Raw genomic sequence first — 21,068 nt, forward strand, 5'->3', positions numbered from 1 at the left:
CTAATGAAAAGATTTTCAAATTATCTTTTATTAGGTAATTTTGACGTTTTAGACAGCTGCTTGGTCACACAATTGCACACATATGTACAATTCTCTAAATAAGTCATTAGAAAACCATAGTTTATCAAATGTGGTTGAATTCATACTACTCAAAATTTCACCAAAAACATTTCTTATAAAAATCAGTGAAATTGTTTAACAAGTTTATAAAAATTGTTAGGTGTGTGTACATAAAAGTTTCAAGCATGCCTTATTGAAAAAGTGCATTTCTGTCCAGGTGCTCCTAGTGACTGTCCAAGGTAGTTCAAAGGGAGAACAAAGAAAGTAGCATTGCTGTGTAGTGCAATATTAATTGGTATGCATTTACCCTGGGGCTCCATAAGAGCTCCTTTCTCATATGTATGGTGAAATAGTAACAATTTATAGTTTGGTGTGTGTGTGGTGTGTGTGTGGTGTGTGTGTGTGTGTGTGTGTGTGTGTGTGTGTGTGTGTGTGTGTGTGTGTGAATACAATACACAAATGAGACTTTATTTCTAGAATAACTTGTTACCATAAAACTGCATTCATTTTGCAAATATTACTGATACCTTGTATTATTTAAGAAAAAAATCATACTTAAAGCTCAAAAGAAAAACCAACAAGACCTCATCTCCCAATACATTCACTGAATGCAGACTTAAGTAAGCACATTCATTTTGACTGTGCCCTTTATATGTGAACTTTGAAATGACTACAACATAGTACATTTGTATTTAAAACAAAATGGTCTATGTAAAACCAGTAGCCTGTACTTCTAGTAACAGTTGTCAAATGTGCAGGGGAAAAAAGAAGAAAGCCCTGAGTCAATATATATCTATATATAGTTTTCAAAAGTAATGAGAGAGGGTGTTCTGAAGTCATTTCAACTTATGCAACAGATAAGAATGTCCAGTATTCATTTCTTCTGTTTTCACTTTGATGGAGGAGAGGTACAGCTTTTATCTTCTTAATCCAACTTACATAATTTATTAATACTCAATTTCATTTAAGTCTTCAGAATATCCTGATGATTGTTGAGTTGAATCTTCCATTTCTGTCAGAAAAGTCAGACAATAATTATTTACTCTATAGAAAAGATAATTTTGAGTTCTTATACTTTGAGACTATTATAAGATCCCCTTTCCAATCAAGCTTATGTAATTGGGGAAATATTACCTGCACATGGTCCTGCTTGAAATTTAACATCATCAATGGCAATATCACTTCTAATTGACACTCCCCGAATGGCTTCAAAAATTATCTGAAAAAGGATCAAGTTTGAATTTAGAACTAGTCAAGATGATAAGACTGTGCTGGTCAGGGAAGATCTAGGCTTTGTTAGTCTAGACATGTTGATAACTTTAGGAAAGGAATAAAGAATTACAAATTCAAGCCTGGCCCTTAGGATCCCAGCAATCAACAGGCTAAGGTGAAAGAGGTGCTGTAAATTCAAAGCAGTGTAGACTGCTTAGTGAGTTCTAGGGCAGTTTGGTTTACATTGCACATTTAAGGCTAGCCAGTGAAACCAAGTTTCTAAAATAAAATAAAACCAGACAATAACTAAAATAAAATCACAAATTTAAATTAGATTATTTAGAATGTAAGTATTCCACAGTGAAGTGTGATGCCCTGATGACTCTTCTGGCATCTTCAGGCGATTTCCTTAGAGACACTCAAGCAGGAGAGCTTTCTGGTGACTTGACAACCCCACACTGCATAGAACACTCTACACTTAGCATTTCCCAGCATCCTTAGGCTGGACTCTTTAGTTCTTTTAATCTCTTGCTGACTCTACTTTTGGTACTAACATTAGGTGGAAAAGCTTAATAATACTGTGTAAAATAATTAAATTGACCAAAAGATAGTGATTCCCTTATGTTAAATACCATGACATCAAAGGCACAACCCAGTGAGACAGGGAGAGGCTGCTCTGTTTCATGAGTTTAGAGTCTTTGAAGAAAACAACTAACCAAATATTCTTTTTTTTTATTAATTTATTCTTGTTACATCTCAATGGTTATCCCATCCCTTGTATCCTCCCATTCTTCCCTCCCTCGCATTTTCCCCTTATTCCCTTCCCCTATGACTGTTCCTGAGGGAGATTACCTCCCCCTGTATATGCTCATAGGGTATCAAGTCTCTTCTTGGTAACCTGCTGTCCTTCCTCTGAGTGCCACCAGGTCTCCCCCTCCAGGGGACATGGTCAAATGGGAGGCACCAGAGTACGTGAGAAAGTCATATCCCACTCTCCACTCAACTGTGGAGAATGTTCTGACCATTGGCTAGATCTGGGTAGGGATTTAAAGTTTACCGCCTGTATTGTCTTTGGCTAACCAAATATTCTTAATCTAGAAAAAAGATGACCAGCACCAAAGATGTTGCAATAATGGTTAATAAATGATGGAATCCTCCAGAGAGTTTTATGGCTAATAACAACTGTCCAGAAGACATGCTTGTTCTACCAGTGTCATTAGATCAGTTTATTTTCAATTAAAAAAATTAAAAAGGCCCCTATGCTAATTTTTTATTAAATTATTAAAGCTACCCAAAAATTAAGGATATAAATCAAATAATAAGTTTATGTAATTATTTTGAATTTAGTGAACTTAATGACAGACACATAGCAAAATAAGGTCAAGAAAACTTTCTAACAACAAAACACATAATGATCCATTTAAAGCATGGACTTTCCTGAGCTAAGGGGCATCAAAGTGGTTATAAGGCATTATTTCTGGCCATGTCTGTGGAGGACTTTCTGGAGGAGATTGGCCTTTGGAATGGTGGCCCAGGACAGGATGAGTGGCCTTTGTTCACAGTGAGTGGAGGCTGAGGAAGAGAGAGTCCTCCTTCTTTTAGAACTGGCCACCTATCCCTTCCAGCTGCTGGGCATCGGAAGGACAGGCTCTCAGGCTTTTGGTCTCCAAGACTTGTTATCTCAGCCGAGGCTTCAGGTCTTCCTGAGGGTTGGACCATTATTTCCCATTTTCAGATATAGACTAAGCTGAGCTACAGCTTTCCTGGCTCCCCAGATTGCTGATTACACATCATGGGAATTCTTTTTTGTTTGTTTGTTTTACTTTTGAGACAGGGTTTTTTCTGTGCAGTCCATGCTGTCCTGGACTTGCTTTGTGAACCAGGCTGGCCTGGAATTCACAGAGATCCACCTGCCTCTCCCTCCCTGAGTGTGAGGATTACAGGTCCGTGTCAACACACCTGGATCATTACCTTAAAACTATCTGAAGGATTCTTACTGCTTTTGGAAGAATTTCAAAACTTTTACCATTTCCTATAAAGTTTTACAAAAACTATCCTAATACTCCTTTGGCTTTATCATCTGATCATCTTCATCTCTCTTCTCCCTCTCCAATTAAGATTATTTTTAATAGGCAAAACCACACTTTCATATCTTTATAAGGTTCAACATGACATTTCAATATATGTTAATAATACACAAAGATTAAATCAAGCAGATTATTCCTGCTTTATCATTTTCTAGTGATGAGACATTTAAAATTTACTTGCCTAGTCGTTTTTAAATATGTAATATGTTATTATTGACTGCAGTCATGCTGTTGTGCAATAGCTCTCAAAGCTCATTCCTTTTGTCGACATGAAGTGTTCTAGGCTTTGACCAACGACTGACCATTTTCATCACTTTCGTTGCCACATCCAGCTCAACCATCCTTTATTCAGCTGTTTCTGTGAACTCAAATTGACTTCTTTTTATTGGCACTGATATTATCTATTTTTGGCTTATGGCTAAAAAGCTTTTCACTTATGCGTATGTGTCTGTGGCCCGTGGGTCGGATGCCCATGGAAGCTAGAAGAGGGTGTCAGACTCTTGGAATTGGAGTTTCAGGACGTTGTGACCCACCCAGCAGAAGTGCTGGAAGGAAACTCAGGTTCTCTGGGAGCAGCAAGTGTTCTCTCCAGTCCCCAGCTTATTGTCTAGTCTTTTTTTTTTTTTTAATCACTCTCTCACAAGAATATAAACTCCAAAAAGAAGAACTTCATGTGTTATATTTATTTCAGAAATTTAGCATATATTACACGCCTGTAGTCAATAAATAGTTACTAAAGTGAGATATTTTATATTAAACTACAAGAACTCAACCTGCATGCGCGACACAGCTATTGGGAATATCAGTTCTGCTGTGGTGATGGGAATTAGAGACCAGGGGGATCTAGAAGGAAAATGTAGTTTCTAAAAGCAGTGAAACATGTTTAAAAATAATTTGGTACAATGAAGTTTATAAAACACTTTCACACACAATAACATTTGAGGCCTACTTTTACTCTGTTGGTATCATATGACAGGAATTATTTACCTATTTTGAAGATGTAGAAACAATCCAGAGAAGATAATGTTTGTCCAAGGCCACTTGGTGCTTGTGACCTTAAGGAAATGAGGACAGTTTGGAAGTTCTGCGGGGCAAGGAGCGGTATAGAACCGTGATTATGGAAACAGACTTTAGCACTAGGCAGATCTGGATGTGAGTTCCCTCCTAGCCATTTGCTTTTCTCTGTCTATAAAATGGAGCTATGACATTAATTGGAACAACTTATGTACAGCTCTTAGCACTGTCAGCACCCACTGTGTAACAGAGGGCCAGGCTATATGTATGAATATGTCTGTATTTTATTAGGCAGTTGACATTTATTATGCAGCCTAGTCCCCCTAAAGTCATTTGGGATTCCTGAGGTGAGCACTAAGTGCAAATAAAGAAATTGATTACCTGTCTATTATCAGCCAGAGGCTTCCTTCTAGATTGTGAACTGAAAATCTCTGTAGCTATTTTGCACTTTTGAGCTGCAACATTCCAAAATGGCGCTGCAGATGCTTTGCTAATCTATGTTTAAAAGTACTTCAATCTGTGTGTGCTGGTGCATGCCTAGAATCTCAGCAATGGGAGCTTAAGGAAGGAGAATTCTGAATTTGAGATCAACTTGAGCTACATAACCAGACAGACCTCTCAAAACAAAAACAAATAACAGTTTATAAGACCACCTACACAGCTACACATATACATAGTATATTTTATGCAAGGGCCTGTGTGTTGATCCCCAGAACACAATTTTTAGGGCATTTGTGTATTAGTGTCATTTAAGAGTGTGTGTATATATATCATATGATATCTATCTGTCTGTCTGTCTATGTCTATCTATATATCAGTGCTGGCCTAGGAGTATAGCTCAGTGATGGAACACTTGCCTGACATGCATGAGGTAATGGATTTGCTCTTTTGCACTGCAGAATGTGGGTAGGGGGTGTCAATGTTTGGATACCATCCTCAAAGATTCAGATTCATTTAAGTCTGGAGAGCTTCTGTTTTTAGCTTGCATCAGAACTACTTGGAGGGCTTATTAAAGATATATTTCTGGGGCTCCAAAGCTTTCCAGAGTTTCTAGTTTAGTATTCTGAGGAGGAGACTGGGAATTAATATTTTGGGTGAAGTTATATTTTAGGTATTTATGATGATGCTGGTACCTGGACCATACCTTGAGATCCCTTTGATAGAGAATCTGACTTCCTTGTAGCCTAGCAAGATTGGGCTGCCATCCCTGAATGATGATCGACTAATTACATTAGTAAGTTTTCATCTGGCCCATGTACCTTCTGTAACAGTCATAAAAACCTTCACGGAGCAATCTGCCACTCTCTAATAGATCCCCAAACAGTTGTTTGCGCGTAGCTGATGGACCGGTCCTAGGCAGTAGAGCATCTTCTTCCTGTCATTTATTGCTCATCAGCGTAGCAGCTTGAGAGTGGCACTGTATCTAGCCACTTGAGTTGTGATATCTTCAGTTTAGGTCATTAGAAAATCAGTTTTCTTTGGAGAGTGGTGAAAAAAAAAATGTTCACATTTTGGATACCTTTTCCCAGGAAGATTTGAGCTTAGAGCAGCCAGCCAGCCAGTGGTTAAAGCTGAGTGGGCCCAGGAGGTTTACCACCCAGAAGCAAGGCTTCTGGAGCCTGCAGAGCATGCTTACACCAGAATTCTACAGAGTGCTTTCAAGAGCAGTTGGGAGTCTGAAAGTTGCCTCCCCAGAGCTTCGGCTTTGGTGGCCATGTGAAGTTTGTGGCAGTCAGAAGGCAGCTTCGGCTTTCTAGGCTAGAATAGTTGCTTATCCCCACCTACTGCAACGATTGAGTTCATCTACGACAAGGGGTTTCTATAACACATGGGGAGTTGGATGTCTAGGGTGCAGATGACCATGGACTTGGGATCAGGACCCCCAGTTTCTTCTACAACAATACAGTAATGCATACAGAGTCTTGAAGAACTTACCATAGGCTATATACACTCTTAAGTAGAGGCTTAGAACAAAAGCCCTTACATCCAAGTGATCATGGGTAATAACAGCAGTAGTGCATTTAGAAGAAAGGAGACTTCCTTTTGGAAGAAATATACTTGATATTCACAACACATCAAGACAAAGTAGGTACCCAGTCATCCTTGAATTATAAAAAAACCAATCACTTTATGCATGAATGTCCAAAGCTTTACGTCCCTGTCTAATTTTCCATTCACTGCCTAGAGTTAATCAATAACAGGATAATATGTTTACTCTTCGACTAATCCTGCCTTTATCTCTGACTCTGAAAAAAGGACAAAATATTCTCTTTTGTAGCAAGAAACAGGAGAGCACCAGGCACTTCAGTGTGTGTTTCCCCATGCTCCCGTCCCTTCTGGCTTACCTGGTGTTGCCTCCTGCAGCTGTATTCAACTAGTGCCCGAAGCCAGGAGACACTTTGCTCCCCTCTTCTTCTCCACAGCAGGGATTCCTTACTGTCATCTTCTCTTTTCAAATAAACACTCAGCAGGCCAGTTCCTGCTCCATACATGTGGTAGAAAAAAGTCAAGCAGTGTTTCCCGAGGATACCTCTCAGAGGCTGGGACCAGAGGTGGGCTTTCTGTCCATACACCATGTGGGAGGCCTCGATATACATGTAGTAACCTTGAGAGGAATGTAAAGCAGGCATGGTTTAAAAAAAGACCACATCACATACCCATTTTTTTGTAGTATTCCTGGAAACATAGACGCTTTGGCTGTAGTACTGAGAAGAAGCTTTTACAATCATGGAGAGTATGTATGATCCAAGAAAAATAGACATGCTGTAAAGATTCGACCCAAAGTGACCTTTTCATTTAATGGTTCATAATTCAGTTTAATAGAAGGTGATTAATGCACCAGTATTATGTTGCGGGTATGATTATCACATTTGGAATTATCTCATTACTTCACAGATAATATTCCAAATGTTTCTGTACTCCCTCCAGTTTTATACATTGAAACCCTAATGCTTAGGATATCCGTATTAAAAGAAGAGATAGGGAGTTAATTACATATGAGAGCAGTGACCTGCCCCCACTCCACACATACACAATGAGATCAACATCTTCATCAAGGACTCTCTGAAACTAACTCATCTCTTACGTCATGGGAGGGGAGCTTCAACAGGTGGCCACATTTGAAGAAGGGCCTCCCAGACACCACATCTGCTGGAACCTTGATCTCAGACTTTCCAGCTTCCACAGCTTTGAGAAACAAGTATATGTTGTTTATGATCTGTCCGGCCCATGATTATTTGTCACAGCAGCCCAACAGAACTAAAGCATTGCCCCCTCCCCAATCTATCCCAGCTCTTCCAGTTGCTCAGGCCCCAAACTTGTGAGCCATACAGCCTTCTCCCTCAGCTCTCTCCCTCTCTCTCTCTCCTCATCCAAGCTGTCAGCAACTCCTGGTGGCTCTACCTTCAAGAGAAATTCAGAGCCCTGCTCCACACTCTCTATTGCTAGTGTCCTGGTCCAGTCATGTCCTCTTGGACTAACATGACAGAATCTTAGGTCCTGTGCTTGCCCCTCCCTTATCCCCTATAGTCCACTTTAGCAGTTTTTGTAGTAGTCATTATTCTCAATGCTTAGTATGTGTGTGTATGTGTGTGTTCACACACAGCTATATCTGTGTGAGCATGTGTCTGCCACTGTGCATGTGTGAAGGTCAGAGAACAACCTCAGGTGTTGGTCCCTGCTTCCTATCTTGTCTGAGACAGGGTTTATTTGCTGTTTTTCTGCAGTGTGTGTCAGCTTATGAGGCCTACGAGTTTCTGGGGATCTTTCTGTCTCTGCCTCTCATCTCCCCAAAGCAGAATTGGGATTAAAGATGTTTATGCTACTGCATCCATGGGCTCTGTGGATCCAAACTCCGGTCCTCATGATTTCACAAGTGCTTTTGCCTACTGGGCATCTTCCTAAACCCGAAAAGCTAAATGGTACGATGCTGTTGTTTAAAGCCTCCATTAGTTCAGCTCAGAGTCAAGGCTGGTGGCTTCAGGACTGCTTCAGTGCCCTGAACAACCTGCCTCCCATCAGTTACCTCTCTTACGCTTTGTCTCTCATTAAGTGGGCACTACTATTCCTGGGTGCCACCTCAGGCCTTTGCATATGCTAACCCTGGCTCTTCTGGAGATATTCTCGGGTTTCACCCTTCCCCCCTTAAGTGTCTGCTTAGACACTACCTTTTCTACCGTACCTATTCCTACCTCATTATTTCAAGTTGCCATCTCCCCCTCACATTGCTCCCTCAGCACTCCATATCCCTTGTCTATTAATTTAGTATGCTTTTGTAGCATCTAATTGCCTTTTGATGGGTCACCTAGTTTTCTCCTGTCTAATCTGTGTTTCCCTCATCTGTAGATTTTCATTGTTTAGTTACAGTACCATATCCCCAGTTCTCAGAGCAGTGCTACAGGCATGGAAGATGCTCAGAAATATTTGTGAGTGGATGGATAAAGAATATATTTTCTTTTATAGCACTAAAGCCACAAACAGGTGGATCCACCAAGCTCACAGAAAAGAATGCGGTTCTTCGTACTGAGATAGGCATTTAACTTGGATGCTCTAAGGCAAAGCTACTACAAACCCAAGATGTGATAAAAATCAAAGTCTTACTAAAGTGAGTGTTCTCAAGTTCCAGATCATCTGAGATAGTTTTTGAAATGAACACGCTCAAAGCAGTGGTGCATGCCTGTGAGTCCAACTCTCTGGCGGCATGAAATGGCTATGAGATGTCATCAGACCATGTATTAAGGAGTTTTGTGCCTCCTGTGTGCAAATTCGTGGCACAGTAGACAGCAATGGTACTAAAGGGCATGCTGAATTAAAAAGCATTCGGAGTTAGGCGTGTATGGTAGTAAGACTGAGACTGGACGATTGTGAGTTTGATGCCAGTCTGAGCTGTATAGCAAGAAAAAAAAAAATACTCAAGAAATAACTTTTAAGGGGAAAAGAAAAAAAAACAAAAAGCCACAATGAAAAAAATGTGGGCATTGCTTTGGACTTCTCCAAAGGCCACTTGAAATGTAAAAGACCTTTGCTATACATGAGGTTCTAGTAGGAAAGGCATATCCTTGAAAAGCATTTTCCCTGTGCAAGTGCAAAGAAAAGGGGAGGCTGAGAGATAAACTCATCATGAGTGACAGATGGCCTGGGATCGTCTTTCACTTGGTGATGCTAATTCTTGGCCATGGTTATTCTGAGGTCCTGGAAGATGAACAAACTCTCAGGCTCTCCCGAATATTGGTTCAAGTCCTTTCCTCCATGGGTACAAGACACTAGTTTCTTCATCACTGAAAGAGAAAGCATTACTCTGTGCCAGACTCTTCCTGGCACAGGATCTAATTAAACCAGGGCAGCCTCTGCAGCCTCCTACACCCTCGGCTCCCTTGCTTTGGATCACACACTCCTGTAGATGCAACTTCTGCAGCCTGTTCTTCTTTCCTCTCCTGTGTTGCTGAGTCTTGGGTGTCAGGTGAAAGCTATTAGCTAAGACTACCGGTTCCAGAGAGCTCTGTGCTTAGTGCTTTGGAATATGAAAGGAAACCATGCTGCCTGACCCATGTAACTGCTTTTTTGTGGAAGAGAGGGCGTGTCAGGAAGGGGAATGATTTTCTAGGACACTAACTTCTACCTACCTCTCTTCAGTATTTTTAGCCTTTTGCAAATCACTTCAGGGTATGATCTGTACCAAGGACACATGTGTATGGAAATACCAATTTCAAGCACCAATGTTTATTTCCTAAAAATAAAATTTTAACAACTTTGTCAACTCATCAGAACTCCCATGTATGCACCAATTATTTCTCTTGATTACAAGTACTTTTTTTGTTTGTTTGTTTCTGTTTTTGTTTTCAAGACAGGATTTCTCTGTGTAGCCCTAGCTGTCCCCGAAACTCACTCTGTAGACCAGGCTGGCCTTCTGAATGCTAAGATTAAATAAAGGTGTGCACCACCACCGCTGCCCAGCTACTTCTCCCTTCGTGACTTGCACAGCTACTTTCTTTTCCCGAAACCACCAGAGAACTTCACAGAGGCCAGGCTGCGTCATACAGGTTTGGAAAGCAGAGAAACCACATAACAGCTTCAAGCTCTATCTGTCTCAGCAACAAAATCTTGTGGTAGAACAGAAAGTCACAGAAGTATGCAGAAGGCTAGCTCACAGGTTCCTGCACATGAGGGATCCAGACCATGGAAAGGATTGTTAGCAGGTGAGGATGGGGAAGAAAGTTCTTTCTTTCTGTCGGCTACTGTCTGACATCCAGGATGCAGGAGTCCCATGAATTTACTGGTTGCTCAAGGCCCCATCTGTTGTTTGTGAGGCAACTGTGATGCCCAGAGAAGCATCCCCACACTCTTTAGCTGGGAGACAGTAGCTCTCTTCTACAGGGTTGGGAAGGGGCTTGGGCAGGCTGTGTCATGAGGCCTGTGGAAGTGAGCTGTTTTTACTTGCTGGAAGAGCACTCCTTAAAATCAGGGGAATCATCAAAGCTTTGGGTAAAACAACTGTTAAAAAGTGTCCCTCTAACATTGCTCTATTTGTTGTTACTAGGTTAGTTCTTTGACATTTTATCCACACACAGTGTAATCTGGTTACTCCCACGTTATCTCTTTTCTATCTGTTAATACCTCCTTCCCACCCCTGACTCCCTGCCTGTTCCTTTCATGACTTTTGAGTTTGTTGTATCCCCATTTATTTTAGCGATGTTAAAAAGCCCAACACAAATGAGAAGTTAATCTTTAGTCGGTAGTTTCTGTTTAAGAAGGTGACAAATTTCTGGAGCAGGATGGGGATGGTGGCTGCACATCGATGTCATGTGTTTATCGTCATCAATCCAAACATTTACAATGTATCCTTTACCACTGTTTTGATTCTTAGGGAGAAGTTTATTATAAAGCCACAGGTCAGAGCTTAAGAGTAGGGGAAGGGAGAAAGCACACAGAGCTCCTGTATAGCAGGAGGGGACCAGGTGACAGGTGCCATCAGGCTGCTAGTCTAGGGCCTTTTTAAAGGACTTTTGGCAGAAATGAGGGTGAGCTACTGGGGGGGGGGTGGTCAGGTCAGTCCAGTCAGCTCCACAAGATGTCCAGCATTTTAGCAGTTTTAAATTAATTAAAATTTTAGGTTAGAATTCAGAGCAATGGGTTTCACTTTGCATTTTCAAACGTTTTTTTTTTTTTTTTTTTTTTACCACATCTTTAAAAGACTTTTTACAGGTGCTTTCTCTGACAAAGTGGAATCAGACACAGAGTATCAGACACTCTCATGGGAAGCTTAGCTGTGGAAAGACTGCAACATGCTGGAGATTTTATTAGGTCTGGAGTTCATTTCTTAGACAGCGTAGAGCACTGGAGCAGCTAGGTTACATACCTGGTGTCAGATACCCAAATCCTAAAAGACAAGGACTTGACGTAAGCTCTTCTTCAATCAGACACACACACACACACACACACACACACACACATGCAGGTGCACATGCACACACAACATGCACATGCTCTTGCCAGATCAGAAGTTTGAGGCCACCTGGCTACTAAGACCTCGACTCAACAAACAGAACAAAGGAAATAAAGAAACCAAACCCAAACAACATTTCAAATACATAGTTTTCATTTTCTCTTAACGGCACATTTCCACAAATAAATTATTCTTTGATATGTTTTTTGAAATAAAGAAGCCTCCTACTTTGAGTTATTAGTATGTTGGAAGATAATTTAATTTCCAGAACAAACACCAAAGAGCATCCTAAAAGAATGATGGTGTCTTTCTTTGGAATCATTAGGATGGTGAATAGAGCTGCTTTTCTGGGAGGAGGAAGAGGAAGAGGAGGAGGAAGAGGAGGAGGAAGAGGAGGAGGAGGAGGAGGAAGAGGAGGAGGAAGAGGAGAAAGGATGGGGTGGAAAGACCCGACAGTTCACCTGTTAGGAGACTCAGTGGGTCAGGAGCCGAGACTACAGGGTTTGGGCAGGGGAGAGAAATTTATCATAAACTTGATAGTTATCTGTTGATTTATTTATTATCATTTGACTGTAGAATCTCTGTTTGTTTGTTTTTTAAACTCTTCTAAAACAAATACAAAGAATTCTGGCAACCTGTCACCATATATATATGGCAACAAAACTCTGGGACGTTTGTTATACCTTGTTGTCACTGTCTTATCAATAAGAAGCACAGTGGTACCCGTGTTAGGAAACTCGCTGGTGCTGTAGGAGAGAGCTACTCATGCAGATTGTGCAGGAGCCAGAGAGATAAGGCCTGCAATGTCCATGGCAGCTGGATGCCAGTCACACTCCATCTGTCATAGAATGCTGGCTTAAAAAAAAAAAAACAGTGGTGAAATAGTGGGGCTAGAGTTTTTGGAGGGTGTCCTTATTGTCATTTTTGCATAATGATTTATTGGTAAGTATTCCCCAAGCTTTCATCATACAGGCTGTATCTTCACGATGCTTTTTGTCTATCTTATGCTACTTGTCCTTAATAGTCTTTAAATAGTTTTGTTACTCATATATATTCATTCGAACAAGAAACTTTATGTTATCACGGAAACATAAAACAAGCTGCAATTCTACGAAATAACAATTCTGACACACTGGTTACCGGTTTCATATGCATGGGTATTGCTGGAAAACCTAAAAATGGTCACACACTTATCACTGGATGTGTTGGGGGTGGATGGAATGGGATTAGGGGGAGGTTTGGTTTAATAGCTCTACAAAGTCTTCTGTTTTCTACTAAGAAAATGTATTAGTGGTCACAGGCAATGGCTTTGTCCTTTATGGAGGTGAACATGACATTAAACAGTGAGTCCAGAAAGTATTACAGAGCCAGGCATCAGGTTCAATAAAAGATGCATGAATTGTAAAAACAATGATACCACACATTTTGGTGGCATTTATATATCACCAGTTAATCATCAGAGCAACCCGAGGGACTCATAAGGTATTAACTGTTATTGCTGGTTTATATATGAGGGAACTCAGACGCAGAGAGGCTGTGGATTCATGCCCCAGGCTCTACAGCCAGCAAAGAGGAGAGACAGTTCACTGCTGAATGCTTTGTCTTTCTGCTGGGCTATACCACGCTAACCGCAGAACATGGGAAGGCCTTTCTGCACTGCCCTTTAGTAAGGCAGAAACCTGCCTTTCTGCTATATACGATGATATATTGATCCTGACAGGCACAAAATTTTTGTGTGTGCTTCTCATTTTATTTAACGGATTTATATTGACTTAGTATTTAATACAGTTATCTATAAAATAGCCTCTCTCCTTTCTTCTTTTTCCCCATATAGGCTCATCTAAGCATAGACTGACAAACTTTAAGAATGGGAAGTGAAAAGGTAGAATGCAGTGTACAGATACAGTCATGTCTTTCAAAAGTCCCATTATGCATTATGTTAATTTAAAAAGGGTCCCATGGCCATCGACACTATACATATATACTGTAGGCATCAAGGAGACACACACTGAGACTGTCCCAAGTCTCAGTGGAGCATTTTGCAATACAAAGTAGGAAGCCACGCATTTTAAGGTCCTTCCTGTCATCTTATTACCTGCATTTGAGAAGGTGCCATAGAGAGGTTTGTTAGGACTAAATGTAATAAGTCACCCATGAAAGCAATGGGTCTCTCTCTCTCTCTCTCTCTCTCTCAGTGCAATTCATTATTGCTTGCAATGTATACAATAATAAGAAAGCTTATTGTTGCCACCTTAGGAAAACAGCAGCTAACTATTAAAATTTTATTAAATGGAGAGATGGCTTAGTGGCTAAGAGCACTCACTGCTCTTCCAAAGGTCCTGAGTTCAATTCCCAGCACTCACATGACAGCTCACAACTGTCTGATGCCCTCTTCTGGTGCACAGATGTAAATGCAGACAAAGTACTCATATACATAAAATACATAAATAAATCAGAATAAAATAAATAAAAGTAAAAAACTATTTTAAATGTATTTCTATAATATTAATATATGTCACTTCAGCTGATCTATATTAGGTTGTCTACTTCTATTTCCAGCATCTTTTAAAAAAATCTACAAACTGTTGTTAATTGTTGAGTAAATGAAAATTTTCAAAATACATTACTTCAGGATATATCCCTCATTAAAGAAAATTTTCAGTGCTATCCATCTAAGCAACATTATATTAACCACACAAGTAATTTTAAATCAGTGGTTCTCAATCTTCCTCATGCTGTCACCCTTTAATACAGTTCCTCATGTTGTGGTGACCCCCCACCATAACATTGTTTTTATTGCAACTTCATAACTGTAAGTTTGCTACTGTTGTAAATTGTAATGAAAATATTTGATACATAGGATATCTGATATGAGAGCCTATGAAAAGGTCATTTGACCCGCCCCCAAAGCGATCATGACCCACGGGTTGAACAATACTGCTTTAAATATTACTATATGGTTGACCAAGTGTTTTCTGTGACAACGGAAAACAAAGAAAACATTTGCAGCACTTTAATATTTAAAGTTTGCAGCGATTCTTGCTTAACCCAACTTAGTCCTAAATCTTTCCCAAGGCCTACTGTTCCTCACAAAACCCTACTTCGCAAGAAACTTTTAAAGTCAGGCACCTACCTCCCACTCCTGGTGTCTATATGATGATTTCCTTCATCTTCCAGCATGCCATAGGTGCTTGTGTGATAACCTTGGGCTACTTTCAGCAAGAAGCCTGGTAGGTTAGTTCATCCAGAATCCTTCTACCCTGACATTACTTCCTGTTAATTTTCCATGCCCTATTCTCATGCAGCTCTTTGCTTTTCTATTTCCTCCTTGGCCATGCTCTATTCAGATTGAGCCCAGTCTCTCCCCTCCACTGAAAAATTGCACCGAGCTGGTTCCTATGCCCACCATGATGGCCATGAGTAAAGTCTTACTGTGCTTTAACAAGCACAGTTGGGATAGTTTTCTTCTTTCTTTCTTTTCTTTTCTTTTTAATTTTTGTTTTTGCTTTTTTTTTTTTTTTTTTGGTTTTTTGAGACAGGGTTTCTTTGTGTAGCCTTGGCTGTCCTGGACTTGCTTTGTAGACCAGGCTGGCCTCGAACTCACAGCGATCTGCCTGCCTCTGCCTCCCAATTGCTGGGATTAAAGGCGTGCGCCACCACGCCCGACCTGCTTTTGTTTTTTGAGACAGGGCTTCTCTGTGTAATAGCCCTGGGTGTCTGGACTCGCTTTGTTGACCAGGCTGACCTTGAACTTACAGAGATCCACCTGCCTCTGTCTCCCCAAGTGCTGTGGCTAAAGGCATGCGCCATCATTGCCTGGCTGGGATTTTTTTTATCATAGTGTCCCCAGTATTTATTACTCAGGATGTGGGGGCGGTTATACAAGGAAACATGCAGTCAGTGACACCCTTTACTGGGCAGTTTACAGATGGAATCTGTATAAATTTTACTATTCTTTAATTACCCATTGCCAAAGAACAGGACACTGCAACATCGTCACAAATAAAGAGGCAGAAAACACCAACAAATGCTTATAGTTAGAAAGATCACATTCTAAATAATATGATGGCGGGGTGGGGGGGACTTATGGGTAAGATGCCAGGTTAGAAATTTGTCCCCAAGGATCCAGTGTCCATTATTGGCCTTTGTGGACATTGGACACAAATAGTACTCAGACATTAATGCAGGCAAAACAGTCATAAATGTATTTTTTTTTAAGAAGCAGTCCGAAATTCATTGCAATCCACATCAAAATTCTAATGACATTATTTACCAAAATGGGGGGGGGGGAGAATCTTAGAATTCACATGTCAACACAAAAGAACCCAGATATTCAAAACATTCCTGAGCAAAATTAGTATCTCCACATGTTCTTCATGGCACACACACATGCACAATGATGATGATGATGATTAAATTAAAAAAATTTAAACTTTTGTTCATGATATTATGTCTATGATTTGATCCTCCAAGAAATTAAGAGAAGAAAATATAAAATGCAAAACACACAAACACACACACACATACAACAACAACAAATAAATTAATAAAAGCTAAAACTATACTTACCATATGACCTATCCCAACTAATCTATTTCTGGAGAATATACTCCATGGGCTCAATATCTTATTTAGATATTTGTCCAACTGTGTTTGTTGCCACTCTATTTACAATAGCCAAGAAATGGAATCAGCCTAATTATCCATCAATTGATGGATCCATAATGAAATATGATATATTTGTACAACAGAATTTCATTTAGTTCTAAGGAAAAATGCAATTATTAAATTGATAGGGAAATGTTTGGAACTGGTGAGGTAACTCGGGTTCAGAAAAACAAATGCTGCATGTTTCCTCTTATACATGCATTCTAGCGTCACGTGTTTATGTTCGCGTGTTTTTATTTGGGCTGTCTTTAGAGGTCAGAAAGCTAGAAAGGGCACGTGAGAGAAGGGGGGAGAGGAAGAGGCCCTTAATGGGAGTGGGGAATAGTACGCGCTACTATTTATCAGTACAGACTTATTCAGAGATAGATGCTACATGCTGCAATACTGACTTGCCAGGCAAGATGTAGCTTCTCATGCAATAGTGGCCTGACCGTTCTGAAGGTAAGCAATTGCTTTCCAAGTGGATTTGAGATCAACTTCATATGACGGATTTTATGCCTGGTACTTTAAGCGTGGTCAGGAGTCCATGGCCGGGGAGGTCATAGGCCCTAGGGGAGAGCTTACAACTGTTGTTCTGTAAAGTGACACGGTTTCAAGCCGCTTTCTAAATGTTTGTGCTCATGCTCTTAGATTAGTGCTACTCAAAAGCCTAGTCAGAAAAGCTTTGCTTTGTGTTGCTCAGTGCTTAAAGCAGAGACTCACATGATCCAAATGCTGAGAGTAAGTGATTATTGAATGCTCAGTTCCAAATGGGACATCAAAACCAGCCTCCTAAGACTCAGGAAACAGTGGGGGGAAGGCAGAAATAATGTAAAAGCTGGAGGGTATGGAGGGGTGCTGTGAAATGCCATTGCACTCAAAAACTCATAGCATCTATGGTTATCTGCACAAGATCTGCATGAGATCAAGCCAATTGACATTCTGGCGAGGGTGTAGGAGATATTAATAATATTCTGTTTCTAATTGAGGAGCTATTGGCAATTGGTGGTTGTTGGGGAGGAGAGACATTTTTGGGGGCGTGTGGCCACTAATAGGCCCAGGCTCTGCTAGATTGCCCCATGCATATGCAGACACAGTGGGTCATTTCTAAGCGAGAGAGAAAGGGGCGCCGGGGCGGGGGGGGGAAGAAGTGGGTATGAAACATAAAGGTAGGAAGGGGAAGCTTTAGGGGAGAGCTGGGAGAACAGTAGGAAAGGGGATTTGGGTTGGATATGATCAAGATACGTTGTATACGTGCTTGATATTGTCAAATAATAAACAGAAATATTCTAAAAATGTGGCTGGTTGGCCTGTAGTGTAGAACAGAGCAATGCAACTTCTGAGCAAAATAATCTGTTGTAAATAAATGATGTTACAAAAGGAGACATCGGAGTGGCCTCTTCTGGCTCTAGTGTGTGACTGGCACCGGTTCTAGTTTACCTACAGGAAACTTAGGGCAGACAAATAGAAAAAAAAAAAATGAGCATTGTGAAGTGTTAATTACTTAAAAACTGCAGGCAAGCTGAGGAACTCGGGGAAAGTTGCATGCTTGTAACATCTTCAGGTAGTTATGAGCCAAGACGCTTCTGACAAGAAGGTCAGCATACCAACCTGTTTCACTTACAACTTTGAGACTGCAAGGGAACAGATCTACAGATGACTCTTCCACCTGAAAAAGTTCCTTTTTCTGCCCTATAAAATCTCTGAGCCCCCTTGCACATTCCCCATTCCTGCTGCCTTTAACTGTCCAGATTAAAAGACAATCTGCCTCTGTGGAGGTTGTTAGCCTCTTTCTTTTCTTTGCTTTTCTTTTCTTTTCACGTTGCCTTGATCAATCCTGATCTAACAGGGTGGCACCTGTTTCAGAGCTATAAGAGAATGTTCCAAGCTGCAAGGCATTAAGGAATCAACAGGTTCCAGAGGAAAATGGAAGGTGCCGAGACAATGGAAGGTCCCCAGTGAGCTCAAGAGTCCCTGAGCTGATTCCCTTTTTACACATTGTGGCAGAGATGCCAACAGACTCACTGATATGAGCAGAAAGTAACTAGTGTCTAAAGTTGTCCACACAGCTGCCATTGGAAGGGCCACATTTTATAAGAAAAGACAGAAAGAGTACACTCCACTTGACACTCTTCTCTTGAGGTATTTGTCAAATTCTTAACTTGAGACCAAGAGACAGAAAGTTACATGCAAAACATAGTAGGGTTTCCTGTCATCTCACCAACCAACGAGAACATTTTAAGTTTAGTACCTACTAGGGAGGACAATGTCCCAACAAACTCCAGACTCTATTCTTGGAAAATATGCCTGGGCTGTAGGCAGAACCAGATGTGTGCCCAGGAAGCAGGGCTAGAGCACCACCTCACACTGCCTTGGTTCTTATTCTCTGGGACAAAACACATGCATATATTTATACGTGTACATAAATGTGTGGATACATTCACGAAAATGGATAAGATAGGGAATTCCGCCCATGAACTCGACTCTATTAAAAAGCAGGCAGGTGGTGAGAAGGGTTTCCGAGAGGCAGAATAAGGACCTCTGAAGATCTGAAAATCTCCACAAAAGCGACAAGGACACTGACAGGAACGAAATGGTCACAGCAAACTTTGTCAGCATCTGGCAATTAACCAATGGCTCTAATAGCTCATGAATGCTAACAGCCAAGCGCTTCTCTTGAGCAAGCATTCTTGAACTGTTTGGGCCATTGGTTAACTGTCACACCTCTCCTTCAGTTCTGCAACAGAACTGAAAACTAGTAGTGTTACCACTAAGGCATGGGCAAGGAGCAGGATGGGCACAGACATTGAGTCAGAGCAGGCAGGCTACCTCCCAAACACTCCATTCCTGGGAAATTGGCATGATTTGACCCATTTGGAGGCCAAATTAAAGAGTTCATTCACATGGCTTGCCTTTATTTAACCTGAGATGATTTATTGATCCTGACAGACACACAGCAGCTTGACGTATTTATAGTGTGTCTTTTCTGAGCTTTTCTTTTCATTTGCTGGATGTGTATTGACTGACCATCTAATGCAGCTGTCTATAAAACAAGTTTGTATGATCCCCTCTCCCCCTGCCTTTCTCTTTTCCTCCCTTATTTGAGCTCTGCCAACTGTAAACTGACAGGCTTCGAAGCAAGGAAAGTGAAAAGATAGAGCCGATGCAGAAGCACCTTGTAGACGCCTCACCTTGGGCCCAAGGCAGGTACTGATAGCCTTTGACCTTCAATGTAGAGGTATCTTCAGTCACTCCTAGCTTAAGCCTCTGCAGAATGTCTCTGCACCCATGTGAGTGAGGTAGGAGTGGGGGGGGGTCAGTGCAGAGTGGGCACCTATCTAGGCCAGTGAGGGTGTGGGTGTATGAAAAATACATTTCCCTTTTACCTTTTAGCGGATGGTCAGGAGACATAATTCAACATGGCTTATTAGATGTCCCTGCTCTCTCAAGCAATCAGTTGGACATAACAGTGGCCATGTCAAGGATGCATCATTGTGGTTTAGATCAATACTTTCCCTGTTGTGTGGCATTGTCCCCCATTCCAGCTGTGAGGACTCATAGCTTCAAGCGTATGACCTTCACACAAGGTCATTTGTGAGGCTTCACTTTTGTGGGACTCCTGGTTGGCAATATCCTGTAACTTAGAATTCCTGAAAGCTGTTCCAGTGCTTACAGGGCTGCAGGTCTCACACCTGCTGTTTCTTCATGCATCCATATTTCTCACCTATGATTTCTGACATGCATCCACATGCCCAATCGATTATCCTGCTAATTCCTGATCTATTCTGTCTTATCTTTCAAGACATCAAGACACCACCAAGGAGAGTGCCTGATCTGCATTGTTCCATCATCTCTAGAACTTGACCTTTATTGCTTTACTTTTAGATCCGAGTTATTTGTATTTTTTTTTAAATATGTAATGGCTATTGAGTGCTTGGGAGATATGGACGGAATCAAGCAGGGACCTTGGGTTGAATGACATTAATGGTAACTCCCAGTTCTAAGAGATTTGATTCTTAAACACACGTAACTTCTAGTGCTGGTAGTTTGAATAATTAGTTATCTTGAGGGCTGGTGAGATGGCTGAGAGGATAAATATACTTGCCCCAAGCTTGATGCCCTGAGTTCAATCTCTGGAATCCATGTGGTGGAAGGAGAACAGACTCCAGAAAGTGTTCCCTGCCTCCACTCTCACACTGTGGCATGTGCATGCAAGCACTCTCTCTCTCTCTCTCTCTCTCTCTCTCTCTCTCTCTCTCTCTCCAATTAAATAAGTGTATAGAAAAACCCAGTCAGTTGTTTTAGAGGACTCTTTGTTCATGCTTTCATGTCTGAGTGGGTAACACGTGTCCCTGTTTGATCTGACAGCTGTATATCAGCTTTATTTAGCCCATGCTATTAAAGACTGAAAGACAAGAAAGCTACTTTCCATGTGGTTAGGGTAGACAACAGGGGAGTGAGTGCACTCCTGGAGTTACACTCATAATATCAGAATAGACGCTGGGAATAGTTTAGGAAAATGTAGATTGTTTCTGTTGGCCACGTGCATTATGAGTCATGTGTGATGTGTCAGTGACTCCAGTGAGGCAAGAATATGTTCCCTGGAA

At 41.0% G+C, this 21,068-nt stretch overlaps 1 protein-coding gene across 1 annotated transcript in view; it reads right to left on the reverse strand.

The window, feature by feature from the left end:
• Positions 1–452: 452 nt before the first annotated feature.
• The window catches only part of Mamdc2 (MAM domain containing 2), a 149,334-nt gene continuing 128,718 nt past the window's right edge, over positions 453–21,068 (reverse strand). The window contains exons 12-13 of the mRNA XM_051146935.1: positions 6,719–6,978; positions 453–1,279 (exon numbers count right to left, since the gene is read on the reverse strand). Of these exons, the coding sequence (XP_051002892.1) occupies positions 1,172–1,279; positions 6,719–6,978 (368 nt within the window). The 3' untranslated portion in view covers positions 453–1,171. The remainder of the gene's footprint in view (positions 1,280–6,718; positions 6,979–21,068) is intronic.

This window comes from Acomys russatus, chromosome 5 (assembly GCF_903995435.1).
Source record: "Acomys russatus chromosome 5, mAcoRus1.1, whole genome shotgun sequence".
Classification (NCBI taxonomy): Eukaryota; Metazoa; Chordata; class Mammalia; order Rodentia; family Muridae; genus Acomys; species Acomys russatus.